General features: G+C 36.7%; 1 protein-coding gene across 3 annotated transcripts; it reads right to left on the bottom strand.

Annotated features, from left to right (window-relative positions):
• Window positions 1–58: 58 nt before the first annotated feature.
• RNMT (RNA guanine-7 methyltransferase) lies at window positions 59–22,399 on the bottom strand. Of its 3 annotated transcripts, none has more exons than XM_079943375.1 (11): window positions 22,353–22,399; window positions 19,667–20,125; window positions 17,140–17,275; window positions 13,917–14,042; window positions 11,338–11,453; window positions 10,109–10,290; window positions 9,418–9,582; window positions 6,320–6,437; window positions 4,838–4,939; window positions 3,877–3,910; window positions 59–2,868 (listed from the first exon to the last, which is right to left on the bottom strand). In XM_079943375.1, exons 2-11 carry the CDS (start codon window positions 20,081–20,083, stop codon window positions 2,849–2,851), a joined length of 1,416 nt encoding a protein of 471 aa, XP_079799501.1. In that variant the 5' UTR covers window positions 20,084–20,125; window positions 22,353–22,399; the 3' UTR covers window positions 59–2,848. The 3 variants fall into 3 exon arrangements, with proteins under 3 accessions (XP_079799501.1, XP_079799499.1, XP_079799500.1); XM_079943373.1 differs by having other exon boundaries at window positions 98–750; XM_079943374.1 differs by lacking the exon at window positions 59–2,868 and adding an exon at window positions 4,079–4,154 and having other exon boundaries at window positions 3,885–3,910.
• Between the last annotated feature and the right edge of the window lie 31 nt (window positions 22,400–22,430).

Raw genomic sequence — 22,430 nt, 5'->3', positions numbered from 1 at the left:
CAGTCATTGCTATTGTAAGAAACTCTTAAGAGAAAGCTCCCCAAATCCAAAACAATTTTATGCTGGAATTTGAAATGTTCTATCTAGTTCTAAAACTGCATCATATTAGCAAATGAAGTAGTTATTATTTATAATGAAATTTAATAACTGGTTAAAATTCTAGGTAATTAATTTTTATGACCATCTAAAATTTAGTTTTAAACTTATAATTTTAGCAATATATGTTGAACACTTACATTCAATTGTACAGAACGCAATTCATTTAATCTTGAAAAACACTAACAAAACTAAGGAAATAAGTACACACACCTCCGAATCAGTACACTCTCTCACCAATTCTACAACTGCAATAAATTTAATACTGTAAATAAACACTGGACAAAGCAGAGCACTGGCGAAAGAACTCAGAGGTTTTAACAAGTCATTTTATAATTTTTATGAGCTAAGAGAGTGGAGGCAAATGGAATTCTTAGAACATTACTTAAAAATAGATTTTTAAAGACAAAGGTCCCGACTCACTCTTATATACACACACAAAGTTCATCTGTCACAGACAGCAAATGTTGAATTTATACACTGTAGTTTCCAGCAGCATCCTGCACGTTGAGAATAATTAAATTAAACAAGGATGTCAGATCTATGGAAGATGGACCATTCAAATCTGTACAAGAAAGAACACAGCTGTTCTGGTGCTACTGCATATGTGATGTGCTCACTGCTGCTTCTCAAATGCAAAAACCAAGTAAATACCTGAAAAGAAAACAATTAAAGTTAGAGCTTGGTTTCTCACATCCTCAGGGCAACAATCTTGGTCTTGTTCATAATTTGGTGAAAATTCTCAAGCAGCTTTTGAAAAGGAAAAGTTCCATTATTTCTAGGAGTTCTTCAATAATTTTGAGTCATACTTAGGCAGATATGGGATATCTGCTTACTTGAACACAAATATCCACTTACTGTAATAGTGACATCACAGCCCTGGAGAAAACCAATTTAACAGCTCTAAAAATCTCTACTGACCGTTTGAGGAAAAAAAAAAAGTATAAAAGCAAAGAAAATGAAAACTGGAAAACCTTACGATTTAATTCTTTTTACCTGGAATAACTGCACTACTATGAGTGCAGGGGTAATCTAAGTTTGCTACTCAGGAGGGGAAAAAAACCCTAATAAAAATGGTAAGGAACACATATAACGTGCATGTTAAAATTCATCCAGTTATCCAGTGGTTGTGTCGTAGGGCCTGGTAAGGAAAGTGAGCCAAAAGCCACATGATAATCGACAGTCCCAGCCCCAAGAGCACTCTCCCTTAAATAAGGTTTCCGGCTTTGATGTGTTCACTCAAAGACATCTAAATGCATCTATGGTTCCCCATTCTGAACCACAATGAAGTTCAAACTTCTTATATCTTCTTTTAAGATACTGATAGATTTTATGATTATGAAAACGACTGAGAAGAAAAATCCTCAAAACATCACAAAAATGTTCAGGGTGTTCACTAGAACATTCACCCAGCAAGTCGAGATAAGAAGCCACGTGATGAGGAGGCCTCGCCCCTTGGGTCAACTGTAGAACAGGGGACGGATGAAGGACAGCAGACCACATAAGGGCCTCCCAATCCTCGAGTCCTCGGCCTCTCCAACCCAGCCTGCACAGGAGCACCACGGCAGTCTCCCCTAACATCATTCTGGTCATGCTATTCTTTACTCATTCTCTAGCTCCTGAGTCTTTTAGGAGAAATAAATATGGCTGGCAGCAGAATAGACAGATGGGGAGAAAATAGGCAGGGTGATCATCAACACTGTGGATTCTTCTTGAGGGGAAGGAAGCAGAGCAGCCTAAAGCACTCACTGGCAAGTCCTGAGGCTCAGGACAGGCTGGCATTGCTGAGCTTGCCGTGCACTCCAAGTGCTCTTTCTGCAGCAAACGCTGCCAAACCCACCCCAAACACATCTATACCCACTGCAGATAACCTGGCAGTCCTGACCTGCCTGGATCTAGGGTCATATAAAACCAGCGCTTAATTTCAGATCAGCAATGAATAACTTTCTCTCCTTTCTTACTCAAAAATTCTGGAAGTCTCACTAATTATATAAAACACCTTCTGTGCCAGCATTTCAACTGGGATTTAAACAAAAGAAACTTAAACCACTTCTAAAAGCAGATCAGCAACAATTCTCTTTTCTTCCACATTTAAAGCATCTTCTAGAGGAGCAGCAGGCTCTGGTAATACGAGCTAAATGATTAGACCAGTAGGAGTCTAAAATATAGCTTCTTAGACTGTGGCACCAGCCCACAAAGCCCTCCAGGTTAGAAAAATGTAATTCATCACAGGGCAGATGGACCCTGACACACTGACCCTGGTTGCCCTTTGGCCATTGTTCCTTTCCTATTGCTTTTCTCCTCTCTAACCCACCTCTTCTTCAACTGTCTGGGAGCATCTAATTCTTCACTTGTATATTACTGCTGAAGTCCATGTTTAATATAAAAATACAGTGCTCATCTGCAGCCAGCACCACCATCACGACCTTTGACATAGGTCGTTCTGTTACACAGCACTTTGGAACTGGTGGGACATCTAAGGTAGTTGGCATATCTCCACTCCAGGGAAACCAAAGAAATGTGTCGGTTTCTGCACATATTTCTACGTTTGCCAGAGATTACGTCTCTAGTATCTTCCAATCCCATTTCTACCGAGGTCACCAATATTCTGAAACTGGATCAAAGTGTGCCTTCTTCCCTTTTCCTCTCTCTCCAAATCAGCAAGTTCTAAGAATTTTCCTTTCCGTGGGTGTCCATGAGGCCATGGCTGCGAGTGTGGAGCACCTGGGCTAGCTCTCTGACCTCAGCCAAGCTATTTGCCTGCTTTCCTATCTGTGAAAAGAAGACAGAATTAATAGTAGTCTACTGACAAAGCTGTGAGGATTAAACGAGGCATAACACAGGAAAAGTTTTGAACAGCGACTGGGCCCAAGCTAAACACTCAGTAATATGAACTATTATTATTTTCCAGATTTCACTAGTTTTTATTAATCTCTCCTTCATCTGTTTTCCCCATTACAGGAACTTCAGCATGTAAAACAGTGTGCCCAAAAGTCACTTATTTATGTCTGTTTCTTCTACTGGATAGTACACTTCTGGAAGGCAGAGAGGTAACATTTATTTTTTTATCCTCCAAAGCCCTTTCATAGATCTTTATGTAAGTTAATATTCAAAATGTTTATCAAATGGGTTATCTCTGATTACCTTTGATTTTTCCTTCAACATAATCAACAAATATTTAACCAAAGAGTGGGAACTACCTTTTAAGTCGTCAGAGCAACCATATAAGGGTATCACATCCTGGCAGGGAGGCTCTGGGACTTCACAGACTGGCCAGGCCTCTGACCTCTCCTCCAAAGACAGGTGCCTCACTTCAGAATGTCTCTACATCATGGCTGTTCCCAACCACACACCCTCTAAAACATCCTGCTCAGTGCTGCTTCACTAAATGTTCTAGTATTTATTATGACCTCACTGTCAATGCCAGAGAGGCCAGAATCAAATAAAATACATGGAACTGCTCCATAAGCCAAAATTTCCAGCAGAAATGTAAGGTAAAGATGTCAAATACAGATGGCTTCACGGTAACAAGTAGACAATGAAAATGTTTAAGAATGCTCGTCAAAGTTTACGAGGAACATCCTGCATATATTTTCTCTTGGCACTAAATAGCCGTGCAAGATGGGGAATCAGACATTTATAGGAATTTTGTGTATAACACAATCACCCCCTCATACAAATTAATATATGTCAGAAAAATTCTAAAGTTTTCAGATTTTAACAATCACTTTGAAGCAATTTTTGAAAATGTCAGTAAATCTACACTGATGATATACTCACTTGTAGCTTCCCATTCTGATTTACTTAAGGTTCCCTAAAATTTAAAAAAAAGAAAATTTCAGATTGAATATGCAAGTACATATATACTTATTTTTCAATAATGGACAGAGGTCTCCAAAACCCTAACTTCATTATAAATACACATACAATTTACTGTTAATATTATTGTGATCTGAATATAAAATAAATCAATGAGATTAACCTTTAATGCCATCTTCTCACCACTTTTGCGCTCCTGCCAATTCTCTAAACCACTGAGTCTCAACCAAAGGGTGAATCTGCATAAAGAGGGTATTCGTGTGTAACTGGAAAAATTATCTAGCTTACATTTTTTAACTTGGAAAATGGAAAAAAAAAAAAAAGAGGCCTATCTTGAAACATCAAATAATACTGCAGGAGGGAATAAGATTTTTGTGTTTTTACAAAGGAAATCACAAAATAAAGTATGTATCATACAAAGGAAATAAATTGTATTTAGTGATGTACTTGCTACTTTGCAAAGGCACTGAGTAACAAGATATACAGTGGTAAGTTTAGTGACTAATATAATTTTGAAGAAGTGATAATTATGTAGCATTCATAATTAAGGAAAATGTGAACTTCCACATAGAAGTCAGAGAAAATGAAGATGTAATTTTTCCCCATCTAAGTTCATAAGCCCCTGAATTTTATCTATGGAACACCACGAGTCAGTAGTGTCCAGGTAAAGATACAATGGTATAGCAAGAAAACTCTCAAGCCAAGCCTATAACTTTTCTCCCATCCTTATTTCCTCCATTCTCAGTTCGTTAAAGTACATTTTATTCTATATTCTACAGTTATAAAAAGTTATCACAACTTAGGGGAAACAGACTACTGTATATCTGATTTGCAACTCAGTGAACTCAAGTATTATAAATCAGTGAAATAATTTCCTAAGTTTCCATTTTCCTATAAAGCATGTTAAAAAATAAAAACTTACCAATGGCAACCTCACTTGACTGTTCTTCATGTACTTTGCTGCATGTTCATAGTCATCTGCCTTCTCAGATGCAAGTTTGGAATTCTCGTTTGCAGGATATGGCTAGGGAAGCAAGTGAAACTCCTAGTTGAGACATTACACTGAAATTTACAATTCAGAATTAAACACACAATCACTGAAATAAAATAATTAAGACAGTAATCTTTAAGTATTACTTCAGGAATACAAACTACACATACTTTTGAAATATGAAAAAAAAAAGGAGTGAAGGGAATCCTCTCTGAACAAAGCAGCTGCCATGGTCAACAATGAGCATGATCAGAGTATCTACAATCACAGAGTCTACACAGGGACTGAATAGCATCCTGAATTGCCACCAAGGACCACTGGCTGCAAACACCTTTACCCACCTGACTCCTGGTCAAAGGCTTTTTCTGTTACGACTCTAAGCTGAAGGAAGTTATCAGAAGGGCTAAACATTCATTTGAACATTATGGTGACTTAGCAGCCATGGAAGTATGAACAGCAACTGGAAATAATACAAACGAAATGCTCAGTCAACAGAACCTTGGGAGTTCCAGAAGAGAAGGAAAATATCCAGCCTCCAATACAGGTTGTCTCCATATTTACATAAAATCTGAAGAAGGGCCTCAAAACAATGCTGTTCTAAAAGGTATGCTGGACAAATGTTTATTCAAATTACTTTGAGCACTATTTTTAATCCATTTTAACATCTCTTTATGCTACAAAGTGCTTTGTAATGCACATAAATAAAAACAATGAATTACACACTCATGTAGCAACCATCTGCTCTGTAAAGGTTATATACTCTTTTAATTCCTTTCTTTGCCCTGTTACAACAAACTAGCTAGCAAGGAACCACTTTAGATGTACATCTTCCTGAAGAATTTTTAAGAAACTGATCCAGGAATGTTTACTTTGCTATCTTCTTTTTCCCCTTTATAAGTATCCTACAGTAAGATCAGACATTAGAAATTTAGCTATGTGTTTGTTGTTTAAAAAGTATTTAGTTTTTTGGACTTCCATAGTGGGGAGAGGCCAGGGTGCTGCTGAACATCCTACAGGGCACAGAGCAGCCCCAAATGCCAACAGTCCTGAGGTTGAGAACTCTTATGTTAAAGCTCTGTCCTAGGGCTTCCCTGGTGGCGCAGTGGTTGAGAGTCCGCCTGCTGATGCAGGGGACACGGGTTCGTGCCCTGGTCCGGGAAGATCCCACATGCCCGTGAGCCATGGCCGCTGAGCCTGCGCGTCCGCGGGAGAGGCCATAACAGTGAGAGGCCCGCGTACCGCCAAAAAAAAAAAAAAGCTCTGTCCTAGGTGCTGAAGAGTCTAGAGTTGGCACCAATAAGCTGTGTAACTTATATAAATACTGAGTGTGTACATGGCCTTGAAAGAAATCTCAGAGACAGCCAAACAAGTTTATTACCACCTGGAATTTTTACACCTTTTCTAAATACTCACCTCCAGGGCCTGCATTCGTTTTAACAGCATTTTATTTTCATTGTTCTTAATCTTTTCCTCATAGAATTCCAGAAATGTTTTTTTGTAGACTAGTTTCATATTGTACTTCTTCGCCATTCTGTCCAAAAAAGATGATTTAATGAAAAGGCTTCCAAAATATTTGTAATTCCACACGCAACAGTAACACCTTCTGGGCTTAACTAAAAACCTTTACAAATTCACAAGAGGACCATGGAAAATGAGTGAAGGGCAACACACCACTGACCTGAAGGAAATGTGCAGTTAAATCTCACTGGGTCACAGGGAACTCCAGTAACATAACAGGCCAGGAAATGAAATGAAAGGCTGTGAGATGGGGACCACAGGCTGTAAGGAACACTTTTCTACCAACTCCATTTCATTTGACTTGATCCCTCACAGTGGCATTGAAAATAGTGGCCAACTTCCTTCTTAAAATAGTCTCTTTCATCTACTGGATTCCCTGGCAAGACACACTACTAATTTTTATCCTACATCTTGAACTGCTTCTTCACAGTTTGTTTTACAGGTTTCTTTTCCCAACTTCCAAAAGTCATGGTTCTGAAAAGTGTGGCCCAGAACCTTGCTCACTGTCACTCCCTGATGTATACAGCTTGCCAACAGCTACGGTAGCTCAGTCCTGGCCTCTGTCACTGCACTGCTCCCTAGAAATCTCCACCAGGACTGTCACAGGGGTGCTCTAACTCTCCACCTCCAGGGCTGAATCCCACTAGCCTGTTCTTCTGCCAGTCTTTGCTATTTCAGTAAATCTATCTAATGATCCACGCCTCCCCCTCTCTATGCCCAGTGTTCAGCACACCACTATGTCCTCTCCGTTTACCTATACAACACACTTCAAACAGGCCCACTTCTGACCCCGTCACTCGCCACCATCCTGCTCCAACACCATCACCACACAGCTGTACCACTTCGCTCGTTTCGCTGCTATTCTTACCCTTCCTCAACCAATTTTCCAACTGCAGCCAGATTATGCTTTTAGCAGTGCACAGGTCACGTCCCTCCTTCACACCCTTCACTGGCTCTCCAGCACACTTAGGGCACAATTCAAAAGCCTTTAACATGGCCTCTAAGGCACTCATTTATACAGGAGTGCTGCCTCATCTTGAGCCAGCTGGGCCCTGATTCCTTAAGGCCCAGTCACAATGGCTTTCCTTCAGCTCCTTGAACTAGCCAAGCTCTGTCCATCCCACTTCGGGGTCCCTTACGCCTGGAACACTCTCCCTTCCAGTCTCCAACTGGCCAACTAGACAGCCTTTAGATGTTGACTTAAACATCACTTTTTCCAAGGTGGCTTCCTTAAATCCTCAATGACATTAGGTCTCCCGTTATGCTTTGCGTGTGTTATTTTTTCCGAGTGCATTTGCTGAAGTTGATTACTATGTAGCTGTAGACAACAAAAGGGAACCTGAGGATGATTTCAGGTAGCACAAAAGGAGAGGAAGAAAGGGAAAAAGTCTGAAAGGGGACTTGTGAGGTGACAGATGAGGGGACAGAGTGAAGGAAACATTTGCGGGCCACTTGGATTTGCATGTAAGAGGCATACGTAAGGCAGGAGTCCCTGTAATTAGCATTAGCGCTCCTTGGAAAGACAACATGAGTAAATATAAAAGCCTCTTCTATTCCAGGTAGTTCATTTTCTATCATAAATATCCAAAATGAGACTTTACAAATGAAACCAAGCTTTAACCCTAAGAAATACCATAATTACAAAGAACTGAGACTCAATTTGACCAATCTGAATAGGTTTGCCATGTAAAAGCTAATTAACGAAATGGCAGAAGGGTATCTCAAAATCCCTATGCATTTTCTGATTGTCTCCCTGAATGAATACCTGTCTTAAATAATTAAAAAAAATTTAAAATATTAAAGTGATACTTTATGACTTTATATGTTTATAATCATTAGGCAATATAAGCAAAAAAAATTGTTAGTGTATGCCTAGCATTTTTTAAAAAAAACTTTCATTTTATTCTTTATATTTTGGTGAATACTTAAATCACCAACTTTGTCAACCCCAAACACCAAGCTAACATACCAAACATATAAAACATACTAAAAATGTTTAATATTTTTCTTTCATAAAGTTGAAGAGCATAACATTTCCCCAAAGTTTGCTAATTATAAGGAAAATGTGATATAAATTTTTTAATTTTATAGTTCATATTTATATTGTGCATAGTATTTTCCATGTTTAGTCACATGCTACTTCATTTTCTCATATTATTGTATATCATTTTTTATATATTGTAGAACTCCTGAAAATCCTACACCCATAATTTTACAAGCTGCCTGAGACACAATTCAAATAATCAGCAGCCAAATATAAGTAAAAAAGTAAAGCTCTTCCTCTTCCTCAGTTAATAAAGGCTTTGTTTTAAAAAGAAGGAAATGTTTGGTCAGCTGTGACATGGCCTGCATTTAACTGGACTCCTCCACGTTCCCTATCAGGGAGACCCCCAAGACCAAGAAAAGGCCTTGGGGCCTTACCTGAAACCTCAGCTTTCCCTGTGCCTGTGGTTTGCCAGGACTCCTAGGAATTCAGGTGCATGAGTGAATACATTCCTGAATCAGGAATTCCTGATTACTCATTCCTGAATAATCAATTTATTATTGCCATTGCCCGTGAGACAGAGGCCATTTCATAAACTATAGAGAAATATAAAACAACTTTTAATACCTATCCCTGTCAAAAGGAGGATCTCTACTTTGGGAAGACTCATTTTATGTTACCAAAGTACCAGCAGTTACCTAAAAACAAGTCTTTTGCTATTTATAGTGTCAGTTATTTTCTCCCACAACTCGCAGGCAACAGGCTCCCTTTCTTGCCTACAGGATGAAATAATTCCAGGAATAAAAGAAACTAAATGAGTAAGGCTGCAAGAGACCTATGCCACCAACCCTGGATTTGAAGTTATTATTATTATTTTTTTTAAATAAGGCTATACTTCTTCTTAGGATTCCACTTAAAATAAGAAACAAACATAAATACTGATTTTTTTTTCCTTTTCTTTCTCTCTTACGTAAAAAGAGAATAGTTAACAGATTAATGACATTCTTACTCATTTAGCAATGGAAAATAGACCAAGAATTCAGGGACATCCACAACACCTTCCAAGTTGAAGTCATATTTGCAGCCAAATAAAGGATAAGCTCCTTTCTTCTGAAATTTCACAGTATATATTTCATTTCCAAATGATTCTGTTTCTGAAGCTTCAAGGCGTCTTCTATAAAAGTTATCCCCAAACCAAAACAAAAAGATTAAATTTGTTATTAGGTCAAATTTATTTTGATCAGATTAAATATGGGAGGGGGACACACACATGATGCAATTTTATAAAGATTAGCTTTTAATTGGATTTGAGCTACTTTTAAGAAGCGATACACTAAAAGATCATTAACAATCTCACTAATAAAATTATGCTGGAAGTAGGTTTCACTATCATGACAGCTGGTTAAGTCCCAATGCCTCACATCTGATCTGGAGTTTGTCTAGCAATACCACCTCTGGCTTTTTGGCTGGAAGTAACATCAATCTCCAACTTACACAGAAAGATGTTTTAAAGGTTCATCTGCAAATCTAACTTTTTAACTTAAAATTTGAGTATCTACTCAAATACATTATCAAAGTGCTCAGCCCTTATAAGATCAACACGGCATGTTCTGTAAACTTTATTCCTAATAAACACTTGCTACTCTAAAATAAGCTTAATTTTGAGTATTTTATAAACCACAACATATAAAAGTACTTACATCAATTCAAAGCTATTGGGAGTGGTACCAATAAAATAGCCTCCAGGGCTCAGTCTCTCACATGCATTTCTGAGCATGACGTCAGCCTGCTCATAGGACTCGAATGAGTAATGGCAGACAAACTGACAACTGCAGATGTCAAAGCACATTTCTGGGTCACGAAACTTATCAATCAAAAGTTCCTGAAACAAATTAAAATGGGTCAAGACTTTGAAGTTGGCTGCGACATAAAAATTTAGTGAATTAATTTCTAGAATTAGGATCCTTAAAAGTAGACATGACCTCCCACCAACCTACTCCTTCTCATTACATATCATAAAGATCATAATAAAAACGTTCTTTCTTTCTGATTCAATAGAATTTGATTCCCATTTTCACAGTAATTTTAAAAACTAGAGATTCTGAAATAATGCTAAAAAATATATCAAACATGACATTTAAAGGAGTTGAACCTTTAACTGGCTTTACTTGAAAACTGAAGTAAAATGATGTTGAACAGTAACTTGGGTTTAAAAAAAAACACAAAGCTGGTCTTTGGGACATTTTTTACTTTTTAGGCTGCGCCATGCAGCTTGCGGGATCTTTAGTTCCCCAACCAGGGACTGAATCCAGGCTACGGCAGTGAAAGTACTGAGTCCTAACCACTGGACCACCAGGGAACTCCCTGGGACACCTTTTTAAAACGCAGAAGTGTTTTTAAAGGTTTCCAACTTTCTAGCACTTTTCCTTCCACTTTCACAACTGCAAACAAAATGTGTAGGGTTACAGGTATCTATAATAGTTCAATGAGCTAAGGAGTCAGAAAAGAAATGTTCAAGGGGGGGACTTCCAGCATTTCGAGTGCCTCTATAGTCTTGAACTTCAGCTGTTAAAGAGATTTGGAAACAGGTGTCACCAGACTGTGATATGTTGGGAAACCACCCAAACAAATTACAAGGTAAACAAAATGAAGTGCAGATCTATTTCAAAATACTAGAAAATAAATCGTGTCCAAACAGAGAAGCAACAAATGATTTCCAAAGTAAAAGTATTAAAAGCTAAAAATTCCCAGAAGTATTCACTGGGTCATTTAAGGAAATTTATCATTAATGGAATTTCTAGTTGAAACTCAAAATCCATGTCCTAAAGATTTTTAATGTTTCAAAGCAAATTTTTAAAAAATGAGCTGATTTTTAAAGCAAACCATTTACTCATACTAAAATATAAAAACAAATAAAAAAAATACATACCTTTGAACAATCAGCAGTTATAAATTCTGCACTGAAAATATATTCATTATCACGACAACGATTTTTCATGTCCTCGTACCGTTGCTGACACTGTTTGACAGAAACATCAGCAATATCTGGAAGGGGGACGGGTATTAGTAATGTCAACAAAGGCCCACAGAGTTAAAACGGAAATGCAAAAATGGCACAAATCTAGACTTCATCTCAACTTTTAAACTTTGGCAGCGAATCTAGCCTTAGAAAAGCAAAAATGTTCTATTTCCTTCAAAACAAAAGAGAAGAAAGTCTTTTGTTCCAACGGAAATGCCCTCTTATTTTTCAAAAGGAATTAACCACTTTCTCAATAGGTAGTGACAACAGAAAAGTTCTACCATGATTTTTAAATGCTTATTCAAAGTTAAAAGCAGAAAGTTTAAATTCCAATTTGGATTATAAAACCTAACACTATACGCCCAGCTCTTTATAGTTTCTTAATAAAATGTTATTTGCCTTTTCCCAGTGTTGAGATTTGCACTGCAGGTACAAAAGCAACGGTGGGTACTTTGTCATGAATACAAGATAGGGGCACCAAAGGTACTGGTAATACTTGATATATTCTTCACTGCTATAAGCCAGCACAGAAAGAAAAAAGGGGGAAAAAAATCCAATTTCATTTAAGAATGTCCTTGATAAGCAGTAAAAATTAATTTTATGAAATCTTCAAAACATTTCTGCTACATAACAAAGTCTGCCTGAACAGGACTGGTGTGACTGCGCTGTAAGCTGTACTGCCCACTTTTTTCACACAAAATTGTTTCACTTAAAGAACCACTGACAGACAAACTGGTTATTCAGACTTTGGAATTTGGCAGACCTTTTCTTCATAGTGAAAAAAATGAGCCTGTCATTTCATGAAAACTACGGACTGTATTTGTTACCAATGATAAATTTGAGCTTTCAAGTGAAAGTTCCAACTCTGACAAACTTTTATCTACCACCACCGGCTGGGCATCTTCCCAATACTTAAGACTTTTCTGACCGATGGTGATATTAAACAAATGTGATTTCCTGATGTCAACATTTAGAAGATTTGCATAACTTTAGTGAACATTATTTTCCAAATATTACAAAATCTTGCAGGGCGAAGTGCAAGATAGACCAATGGATTTAAATATAACGGAACACAAAAAGTTCACCAATATGGTTTCAGATTCCACGCTGTAACTAACCTTTAAAGGAACTACCACTTGCCGAATTTTGATGTAGTATCAAAGATGAATATCCTCAATTATCTGAAAAGGCTATTAAAATACTCCATTTCACAACTACTCATCAAATAAAATAACACATCAAAACATATTGATGCAGAAACAGGTGTGAGAATCCAGTTGTCTTCTATTATTCCAGACTCTAAAGGAATTTGCAAAAGTACTTTTAAAATGCCAGTCTTCTCACTACATTTTATCTGTAATAAATATTTTTTAAATTCTTGGTTTTAATTTCTATAATCAGCAGATATAACCACATATGCAAAAGCTTTCTGGGGTCCTCAATCATTTTTAAGAATGTACTGTGGTCATAAAACCAAAAACTCTGACAAGTGCCGATTTAGGCAATACTACTCCACAGGTGGTGCTGGGCACTTCCCACAGCAAGGAACATGACATCATCTTGTCCCTCTTCAGGGTTAAGACTGACCAGCAGATTCAGGCACTTGATTCATCCAGTTAAGTTCCTATCAACTTTTCACCTAATAGCTTAGATCTATTATTTTACCAAGAGTGGAAAAATTTATTCATCATGATTTTTCAATAAAGAGGTATTTTTCTTTTCAACCATTTGGTTACGTTGAAATATGGTTTATACAGGGTTAGAGAAGATAAATACTCGCCACTTCCTCCCTTAGTTTATGAATTTCAGAATGAGTAAGTTTCCTTGCTCCCTCCAAGTGTGAACGAGATTTTTCCCCTTTATTTCATGTTTCAATCCACTGTAATCACTGTCTTTTTAAAATAATTAATTAATTAATTAGTTAATTAATCTTGGCTGCGTTGGATCTTTGTTGCTGTGCGCGGGCTTTCTCTAGTTGCGGCGAGTGGGGGCTACTCTTTGTTGCAGTACACAGGATTGTCATTGAGGTGGCTTCTCTTGTTGTGGAGCACGGGCTCTAGGCACACCGGCTTAGTAGTTGTGGCGCACGGGCTTAGTTTTAGTTGGTCCGCAGCATGTGGGATCTTCCCAGACCAGGGCTCGAACCCGTGTCCCCTGCATTGACAGGCGGATTCTTAACCACTGTGCCACCAGGGAAGTCCCTTGTAATCACTCTCTTTTTTAATGAAGAAAATATCCTATCTTTGACCAGTGAAAGCCTTTCCAAGTTTATGCTTCAAACATGGAGTCCAACATGACTCCAATCATCCTTGTTTTTAACACCATCAGTAAAGTCTCATTACTCATTTTAGAAAACACCCATCTCATGCCTAGCCCCCAGACATCTTGTGGTAAGGTATTTTGGTATTATGTCCATAATGAGGTCTTTCTTATTTACATTTACCTGACAGACCACAAATTATTCTTTCCCATGCCATTATCTGTCTTACCAGTACAAACGAGCTTGTCAATTCTTCCCTTTTTCCACTTGAGCAAATCTCCACCTTTACCACATCCCAGGTCCAAAACAGTGATATCACGTTTTTTTTTCAGTCGCACCTTTTCTAAAAATTCTCCTAAAAGAGAAAATTAAGTCATAACAAATGATCTCTTCTCCATTTTTACTAAAGCATAAACTGTTACTCCTAATAACCTACTAACTTCTGCCTGACACGTACAGTAAGTCCCCTACATTCAAACTAGAGAACTTTCAAAGATGTGAATGTGTGTTCGTTATGTCCAATCACGTAAGTTAGTTCATGTGTCTGGCGTACATTGTCACATGCATGCTCTACAAGTGATTGTGCTTTTGTGTATTTTACGGTAAAGTACTGTACAGAGTACAGTAGTACAGTATTATTTCAAGCCCCGAAGGTCCAGAAGCTATTGTAAAAGCAGTGGTGATGTAGCTGGTACTGCTAAGAAGCGCGGGTTGTTGTAATGTACTACTGTACTTTTCAAGGAACTGTACTGTAAGTTTAAAAATATTTTATGTTTGTTTTTTATGTATTATATGTGTGAGAAGTTATGATAACCTATTACAGTATAGTGCTATAAAGCAATTGTGTTAGTTGGGTACCCAGGCTAACTCTGTCAGCCTTACAAACAAATTGGACTTATGTACATGCTCTCAGAACAAAACTCGTTCTTGTGTAGGGGACTTAGTGTAATATAAACACATTCATTTATGTAATTAATTCATAACTTCTAGAAAATATTTCAAAATTTGACTAAGAGTTAATTAACTTGATCCTTCAGCATTAAAGATGAAAGAGTATGTGTCTGGTATTTTAGAAGCTAAGACAGGTTTTTGAAGGTTATTTTCAGAATTTGATTCAACATTAAATAGCAAACATTTTATTTTTTCTCTCTCATTTTATTAAAAAGAAGTTTAATAGTACAAAGAAGCCACGTGACCTTGGTGGGTCAATAGCAAACATTTTAAATTCTAATTAATACAAGAATACCCAACACTTGCTCATGATAAGAAAAAAATTATTCATAATTTTTTGTAGTTCTCTTTCCAAAGCTAAGTGTTTAGCTTACTATACATGTAACAATTATGGGATCACAAGAGACCTTGGTTTTGATAAAAGATGTCAAGCTTACCTCTAAACTAGTCAAAAAACTATACATACCTCTTAATTTTACTATCATCAGAATTCTTAAAAACTCTGAAATAAAAATGGAGTCTTTTATCCCAATCTACCAAAAATCACATTAAGATCCAATGAATAACATTAGCATGTCCCTTACATCAATAGCCAAATGGTTCAAACATAAGTTAAAGGCATATTAATATTCTTAGACAATGAAATATTCAGCAATTCTAAAATTGGATAAAATACTGAATCCTAGATCTACTCTTCCTGTCTATCATTCTGAGTTTAATGTTTTCTATTTCTTATGTGTACTATTTTGACTGCTAGAATATTCTGTATAAGTACTTCTGCCTTTCTCTGTCACAGAAGTACAAGTGTTCCATATTCAACTTTCTGCTATGAATCTTAAAAAAAAAACAGCATAAAATATAATACGGAAAGAGTGAAAATAAGAATTATAAAATCTCTTTATTTCCACATAAGATTAATGAGGGGAAATCTTCATGAAACATTATTCAAAGATATCTTTATCACATTCAAGCATCATACTCAACTATCACTAGCTATAAGTAGCAAAAAGGAAGCGAAAATGAATGACAAAGAATGGGTGTTGAGAAGAAAAAGAAAAAAGGCAGCAAGGGAATTTGGCACAGACCACACTGATTACAGCAGGACCAGAAAGACAGGTGCAGATAGCAAAGCACCCATTGAGAGAGTTGCTGGAACAGCTGAAGAAGAAATAATACCATAAATATGCTGAGAGATAAATTTTTGCCAAGTCTGACATACGTGTTTTTAAAAACTACCCATATCCCTGTTTATAAAAATAATACAACTAACAATGTGAAAAATAGTGAACTTAAAAATATTTACTCAATGAATAAATACATAAATAAACAACACATTAGGAAAAATACTCAATGATAACTTATCTGCATTACTGAGGATGATGAGGAAAGGAAGAGAAAAACTGAAAAGAAATTAGGAACAGCAACCAAAGATTACGAGTATAGAGCAAAAATGCCATAGTAAGTAACCTAAAAAAAAATAAATAAATAAAAAGAAGTTCGTTTATTCATTTACCTTGGCTGACAAGTAGCAGAGTCAAATAAGTCTTATTTTTATAATAAAACAAAGAAAAATATTAAAATGTGTTCGAAATAATGAGTCTAGTTCCCACTCCTGACACTTCTCAGAACGGATAATTTATCTTTTAAAATTACTAAATTATTGTTAAAACTAGTAGAAAGTAGCCATAATTAGCACTTTATTCTTTTCAGTGTAAATATGAAAGCATTCTCACTTTTTCTGAGGTTGGCTTTTTAGAAAACAAAAACAGAAACCAAAATTTAAAAAAAACCTTTCTGTGAAAAACTCCAAAATCTACTGGCTTTTAAAAATTCTCTAATCTCAGGTAAGTGACTATTTAATATACTTGTACACAAAGCAATAAATATATTCTGAATCATATTTCCTCCACTGACTTCCATTTTAATATCAAAGGTGAGTTTCCATACATAAAATGCTGTCTAAAAAGCTGAATGTCTTCATCAATCCTCAAAGTAAACTTTATTTCTCCCCAGAAGAAAAAACAAGTTCAATGGACAATCAATACACATGATGACCTTTACCAACTCATTAAAGGCCTAGAGATAAAAGATCATGGCACTGTCCATTTTCTTGACCTAATGGAACCCAAATGTTTAATTCAACAATATATCATTGCTCCAAAACTATTAGAGTAAAATAGATTATTTAATAGCACTAGGTTAGCTTGATTCTAAATGTAAAAGCACGCTGCCTTCTGAAAGCCTGATTAACTCATCAACTTAATATTAATTAAACACTCATTGCTATCTTATGTAGTCAATCATAAGTAAATATGAAAAAAATTTACCTAAAAGGCTTAGTTTCAGTTTTGGCTCCAGTCTTATAAAGCCAAGCTTTGATGATTAAATGAATAGTAACTAAAGACCTAGTAGCTTTGTGTATGATTAACCATTTGGGGAGTAAAAATGAGACATAAGCTGAAATTAAAAATTCAAAACTATAAATCAAAAAACAAACATACCAATGAGGACACTTTTCATCCAATTATTAAAGTTTCTTAGGTAAAAAATTCTACTTTGGCTACGTTTCTCCAAACCAACTTCCTGGAGTTCATTGTAGTGAGCGGCCACTGCTGAGCTGTGTCCTTCTTCCAAGTTCTGAAAATAAAAGAATTGAATAAAATTAAGAAGCTGAACATGAAAAAAATTAGTCTAAAAGAGCATCTGACCTATATACGGATAAAATACTACTGAAATTGGTAAACTTCATTCAGCAATGGCATAACCACAGAAATCCTAATTGTAATCACATGGAAGATTTTCCCCTGTTCCCTATTTTTAAAAACATTAAAAAATTTTCATCTTGATTTTCATCTATAGAATTTTGGTGTTAATGTATTAATAAAACCAGTACTTTTCCAGAGTTCTGATTTATTCAATTCAGTAAATGTCAGTCAGTGGATGAAGCTCCTACAAGAATATAAAATAGAAATAATACATTTATTATATTACTATAAAATTGTTGTGGGCATTAAGTGAGATAATATACACAAAGAGATGGGAACTCAACAGGCTATGTTCAGTGTCAGTGATTTCTATTATTTGCTATTAACCTAATTCAAGTTTCAATTTGCGCTCTCTATCTAAGACCCTAAGCATTCTGCAAAAATGCCAGGAAGGTAAAGGGCTTCAGATCCCCCCACTCCCCTGCTCAACCAGTGTTTCATCTGACATGTAAAATAGGTAAAAGGTTTACGATTTTCACTTGAAAAAAGGGTTCCACTGCTAGTAAAAGTTTAAAAACTACATTTATGATACAAGCTCCTCTCTGTTACAAAGATTTGCATTCCACCAATGACAAACATGTGGCTTATCTGCTACTTTCTTCCTGAGGAGTGATGGCAGAATTTTACTCATTCATTGAGTAATGCAGATTCCAACTCAGATCCCGCCACAATATAGTATTTCCAGATGAAAATCACTTGCTATCCCTTGCTTTATAATATTCTTGCTAAATACCAGGCTTAGCTAAAATTGTATGTAACTACCCTAATAAGAAGTGGAAACACCATAGTTTAAGGAATTACATTAAGAAAAGAATGTAAAGCTGGGTATCATCTTGATATTTATCATTGTAAGTGATAATCTCAAATACTTCAGACACAAAAGAGATGAACACCTAATTACGAAGGAAAAAAAAGAGGATGAACACCTAATTAAAAGAAAAAAAAAAGAGATGAACACCTAATTAAAAAGGGAAAAAAATGAACACCTAGTTAAAAGGGAAACAAAATTTAAAAATTAATTAGGAACACCTAATTAAATCATCTGGACCTTACACTGTTGTGTTTTTGAAAGTACTAAGAAAAAGCAAACTATAAAAACTACCTTTCAAGTTTCTAGTTAAATAAGATTTCCGAAATAAGATAAAAATTATCTCATTAGTAGAAGTTGTACCTACATAGAAAATAACTAAATTACAAGAGTTAAAACCCTACTCTATCTTAAGATGATATCTATTAAAAATAGAACATTCCTACAGATGGTCAAAAAGCACATGAAAAGATGCTCAACATCACTAATTATTAGAGAAATGCAAATCAAAATTACAGTGAGGTATCACCTTACACGGGTTGGAATGGCCATCATCAAGAAGTCTACAAACAATAAATGCTGGAGAAGGTGTGGAGAAAAGGGAATCCTCATACACTGTTGGTGGGAATGTAAACTGGTACAAACTGTACAACCACTATGGAGGTTCCTTAAAAAACTAAAGATAGAACTACCATATGATCCAGCAATCCCACTGCTGGGCATATATCCAAAGAAAACCAGAATTCGAAAAGATACATGCACCCTAATGTTCACTGCAGCACTATTTACAATAGCCAAGACATGGAAGCAACCTAAATGTCCATGACAGAGGAATGGATAAAGAAGATGTGGTACACATATACGGTGGAAAATTACTCAGCCATAAAAAAAATGAAATAACGCCACTTGCAGCAACATAGATGGACCTAGAGATTATCATACTAAGTGAAGTCAGTCAGAGAAAGACAAATATCATGATATCACTTATATGTGGAATCTAAAAAATGATACAAATGAACTTATTTACAACACAGAAATAGACTCACAGACTTGGAAAACAAACTTATGGTTACTGAAGGGGTAAGGTGGGAGGGAGGGATAAATTAGGAGTTTGGGATTAACATATACACACTACTATATATAAAATAGACAATCAACAAGGACCTACTGTACAGCACAGGGAACTCTACTCAATATTCTGTAATAACCTATATGGGAAAAGAATCTGAAAAAGAATGGATATATGTATATGTATAACTGAATCATTTTGCTGTATACCTGAAACTAACACAACATTGTAAATCAACTATACTCCAATATAAAATAAAAAATTAAAAAAAGAACATTCTTAAGTTATTAAAATTATGTAAAAAAAAAAAGGTATTATTTCACAACTGCTCCAGATTTCAATCTGACATATTCCATTATGAATAAAAGAAAATACACTCAAAATACCTTTTGCTTTTCAGGAACATTTTCAAGTTCTATTTTTCTCCTTTTCTGAGTGCCATCTCCAGTAGGTTCATCTTCTGGAAAACCATCAGTTTCCATTCTTCTTTTCCTTGAAATGCCTTCATCACCACCAGAACCTTTTTCCTCTGGGGCAATTTCAGCATCAAGTTTTCTTTTCTTGGATGGAGTGTCTTCCCCACAACTAGAACTTTCCTTTACAAGATCATCTTCAAACTCCATTTTTCTCTTTTTTGGAGTGTCTACTTGCCCACAAGTAGGAGCCTTTTCAGAAAGCCCAGTCCCAGGAGAGGTTGTGTTTTCATTAACAATGCATGAAGACTCTGTTTCTGAATCTATTGATGTTTTTGCCTCTTCATGAGAGATCTTTTCACATTCCTCTGCTTTTGCAGAATTTTCCATTTTTGATTACTTAAATAGATGGTAAAACTTCATGAACTAACACTGGAATGGCAAAAATTTCATATTACTTGTAAACGTAATGCTAAGACTTTAAAAACAATTTAAACCAGAAACTAGTCATTTAATTTCAGCGATCAACTAAGAGTTTAAAAAACCTCATTAAAGAATATTGAAAACAATATTGATATATATTGCATATGAATTTCTGAAAATGCTAATGTGGAAGTACTAATTATAATCCCAGAACACTTCTACAATCTTGTCCATAAAAGTCACCATTGGCATTAAAACTGATGAAGTCGTGGTAAATGAAGTCAGTTCCATTTCTATCCTGATCCTTACCCTACAGCCTTGGTTCCCCAAATGTGCGATGGACACTATAACAAACCGATATGGACACAGGAGAATATTTCAAAATTTAAGGCAAAGGTAGTGACATCTGACATCTGGAAAATATCACAGATACAGCTTCAAATAGAGCATAGTTTTAACTGAGTAGATTGCACTACATTTCTTTAAATGACACCAGAACCTTGTGAAGCTGAGACTGGTGGTACCACAGAAAATCAGTGTAAAACAGGAAACGAAGTTGATGTCAAATCCGATCTCAAGGCTTGAGAAGATATCCAGTACTCAACAGATGTACATATTCCACTAGTATGCATTCGTGGTTAGCTAAGAATTAAACACAATTTTTTTCAATCCATGCATTATTTTTAAATACAAAGTTGTTAGGACACGCTTATTAAATTGTTTGGACTAAACTATTTAGTAAGGGAAACTGCTAGGTATTTCTTTTGGCCTAGGGACACTGAAAGCCAAGAACAGGAGAAGTCTGGGAACCTACAGTTGACTTCTAAAATCCTTACTTTGTAATGGGTGTCAGAATTAGGTAGAAAGTGAAGAAAGTAGAAATGGGTGGACAAGAAGTTTCAAGACCCAGCCTGCAACCTAATGACCATTAGTCTCTTTCAAATGTTCTTAAGCCTATGTGTGAAATGGGAGGGGGAGAAAAATAAGTGAGCTATTTATTGGACAGGAATTTATTAAGTCATTCAACAAGTTGAGTGAACGCCTACTACAGAGAAGCTCAATAAGACACTATGTGAATTAGTCTTCAAGAAGTTTACAGCTGATATACTATTAAAATGTTAGGCTGTATTATTCAAACCAAATGTAAAAGAAAAAGCAAAAGTCCAAAAATCAGTGAGATTCAGCAAATTCAGAACCTGAAAATTATGAAGCGGGGGGTGTTCCCTGTAAAGAAACAGAAAAAGAAATAAAGTCGCTTAATGGAATGGGTAAAAACAAGTCACTCTAAACCGGTAAGGGTTTCAAGGGATATTAACTTTCACTACCCAAGGTTTGAGGTAACAAAATACCAAGACGTGCCAAAACAGGAAGAAATGAATCAGAGAGAAAAAAATTACCCAGAAAAGTAATTTTATGAATACTGCTTAAAATGATTATCTAGTAAAACTATCCACCAAACTATCAAGTCCCTATCCTCTCCTCCCTACCATTTATTTCTTAATAAGGAAATAGAAACTGGTTTTAATTTCAAATGAACCAATGTAACTTATCCTTAGCTATAAATAATTTTAGCTGTAAATGTAATATCTAAATTCACTGTTGGGAATAAAAGTTAATTTTATTTATATTTATCTGTGATATTTCCACAGATGAGATGGTCTAAAGACAATTCGGTCAGAATAAACGACACGGATTTCCAAACGAACCCAGAGATGGATAAGACTGAGGCCGAACGTCTAAGGTGAACAAAGAGTAAGGTCCAGACCCAAGAGGGCTGTCCTTCGGAACCCTCGAGGAAGAACTCAGGTACAGAGTCGACAGATAACACAGATGCGCATGAACGACCACACCTGCATCTCGGTGACCTGCGCGGCAGTCACACCCGAGGTTTCACGGGAACCGCCGGCCCGGGGACTCGAGCTCAAGCAGGTGAGCTCCACGCCCAACCCGCCGGCGGGCCGGGTCTCTTCGAGCCCAAGGACTCACTGAGCTGCCCCGGCGCCGCCCGGCTCAGGTTCCAGTCCACTACGCAGGCCAGGCGGCCGGCCGCTCCGGCTCCGGCAGCCCGGCGGGCCTGAAGCCGCTCTAGGGCCTCCCGAACCCGGGCCGGCTCTGCGCGGAGGGGCGTCAGCGCCCACGGACCCGGCACTGCCAGCGGTCTGAGGGCCTCTTCCACCGGGTCGGACGCGGCTACACACAAAGAGTACGAAACCCAGCGTTGCAACCACACACTCACCGTCCAGCTATCCGCGACTCTGTTTGCGGAAGCGGCTCCGCGCCACGCGCACGCTGTGACGCCACTTCCGGAGAGCGC

The sequence above is a fragment of the Stenella coeruleoalba genome (genome assembly GCF_951394435.1).
Source record: "Stenella coeruleoalba genome assembly, chromosome: 14".
NCBI classification, from domain to species: Eukaryota; Metazoa; Chordata; class Mammalia; order Artiodactyla; family Delphinidae; genus Stenella; species Stenella coeruleoalba.
Note: the sequence above shows the minus strand (reverse complement) of the source record. Positions and strands in the feature narration are given on the sequence as shown.

What these genes read in the sequence shown, in the direction of transcription:
- RNMT (XM_079943373.1), bottom strand. Translation starts at nt 20,083, where the DNA reads ATGGAAAATTCTGCAAAAGCAGAGGAATGTGAAAAGATCTCTCATGAA. An exon ending in AACGAATGCAGGCCCTGGAG is followed by an intron (nt 4,940 to 6,319) that starts GTGAGTATTTAG and finishes TTGCTTCCCTAG; the next exon opens with CCATATCCTGCAAACGAGAA. An exon ending in ATCAGAATGGGAAGCTACAA is followed by an intron (nt 751 to 3,876) that starts GTGAGTATATCA and finishes TTTTCTTTTCAG; the next exon opens with GTATTTACTTGGTTTTTGCA.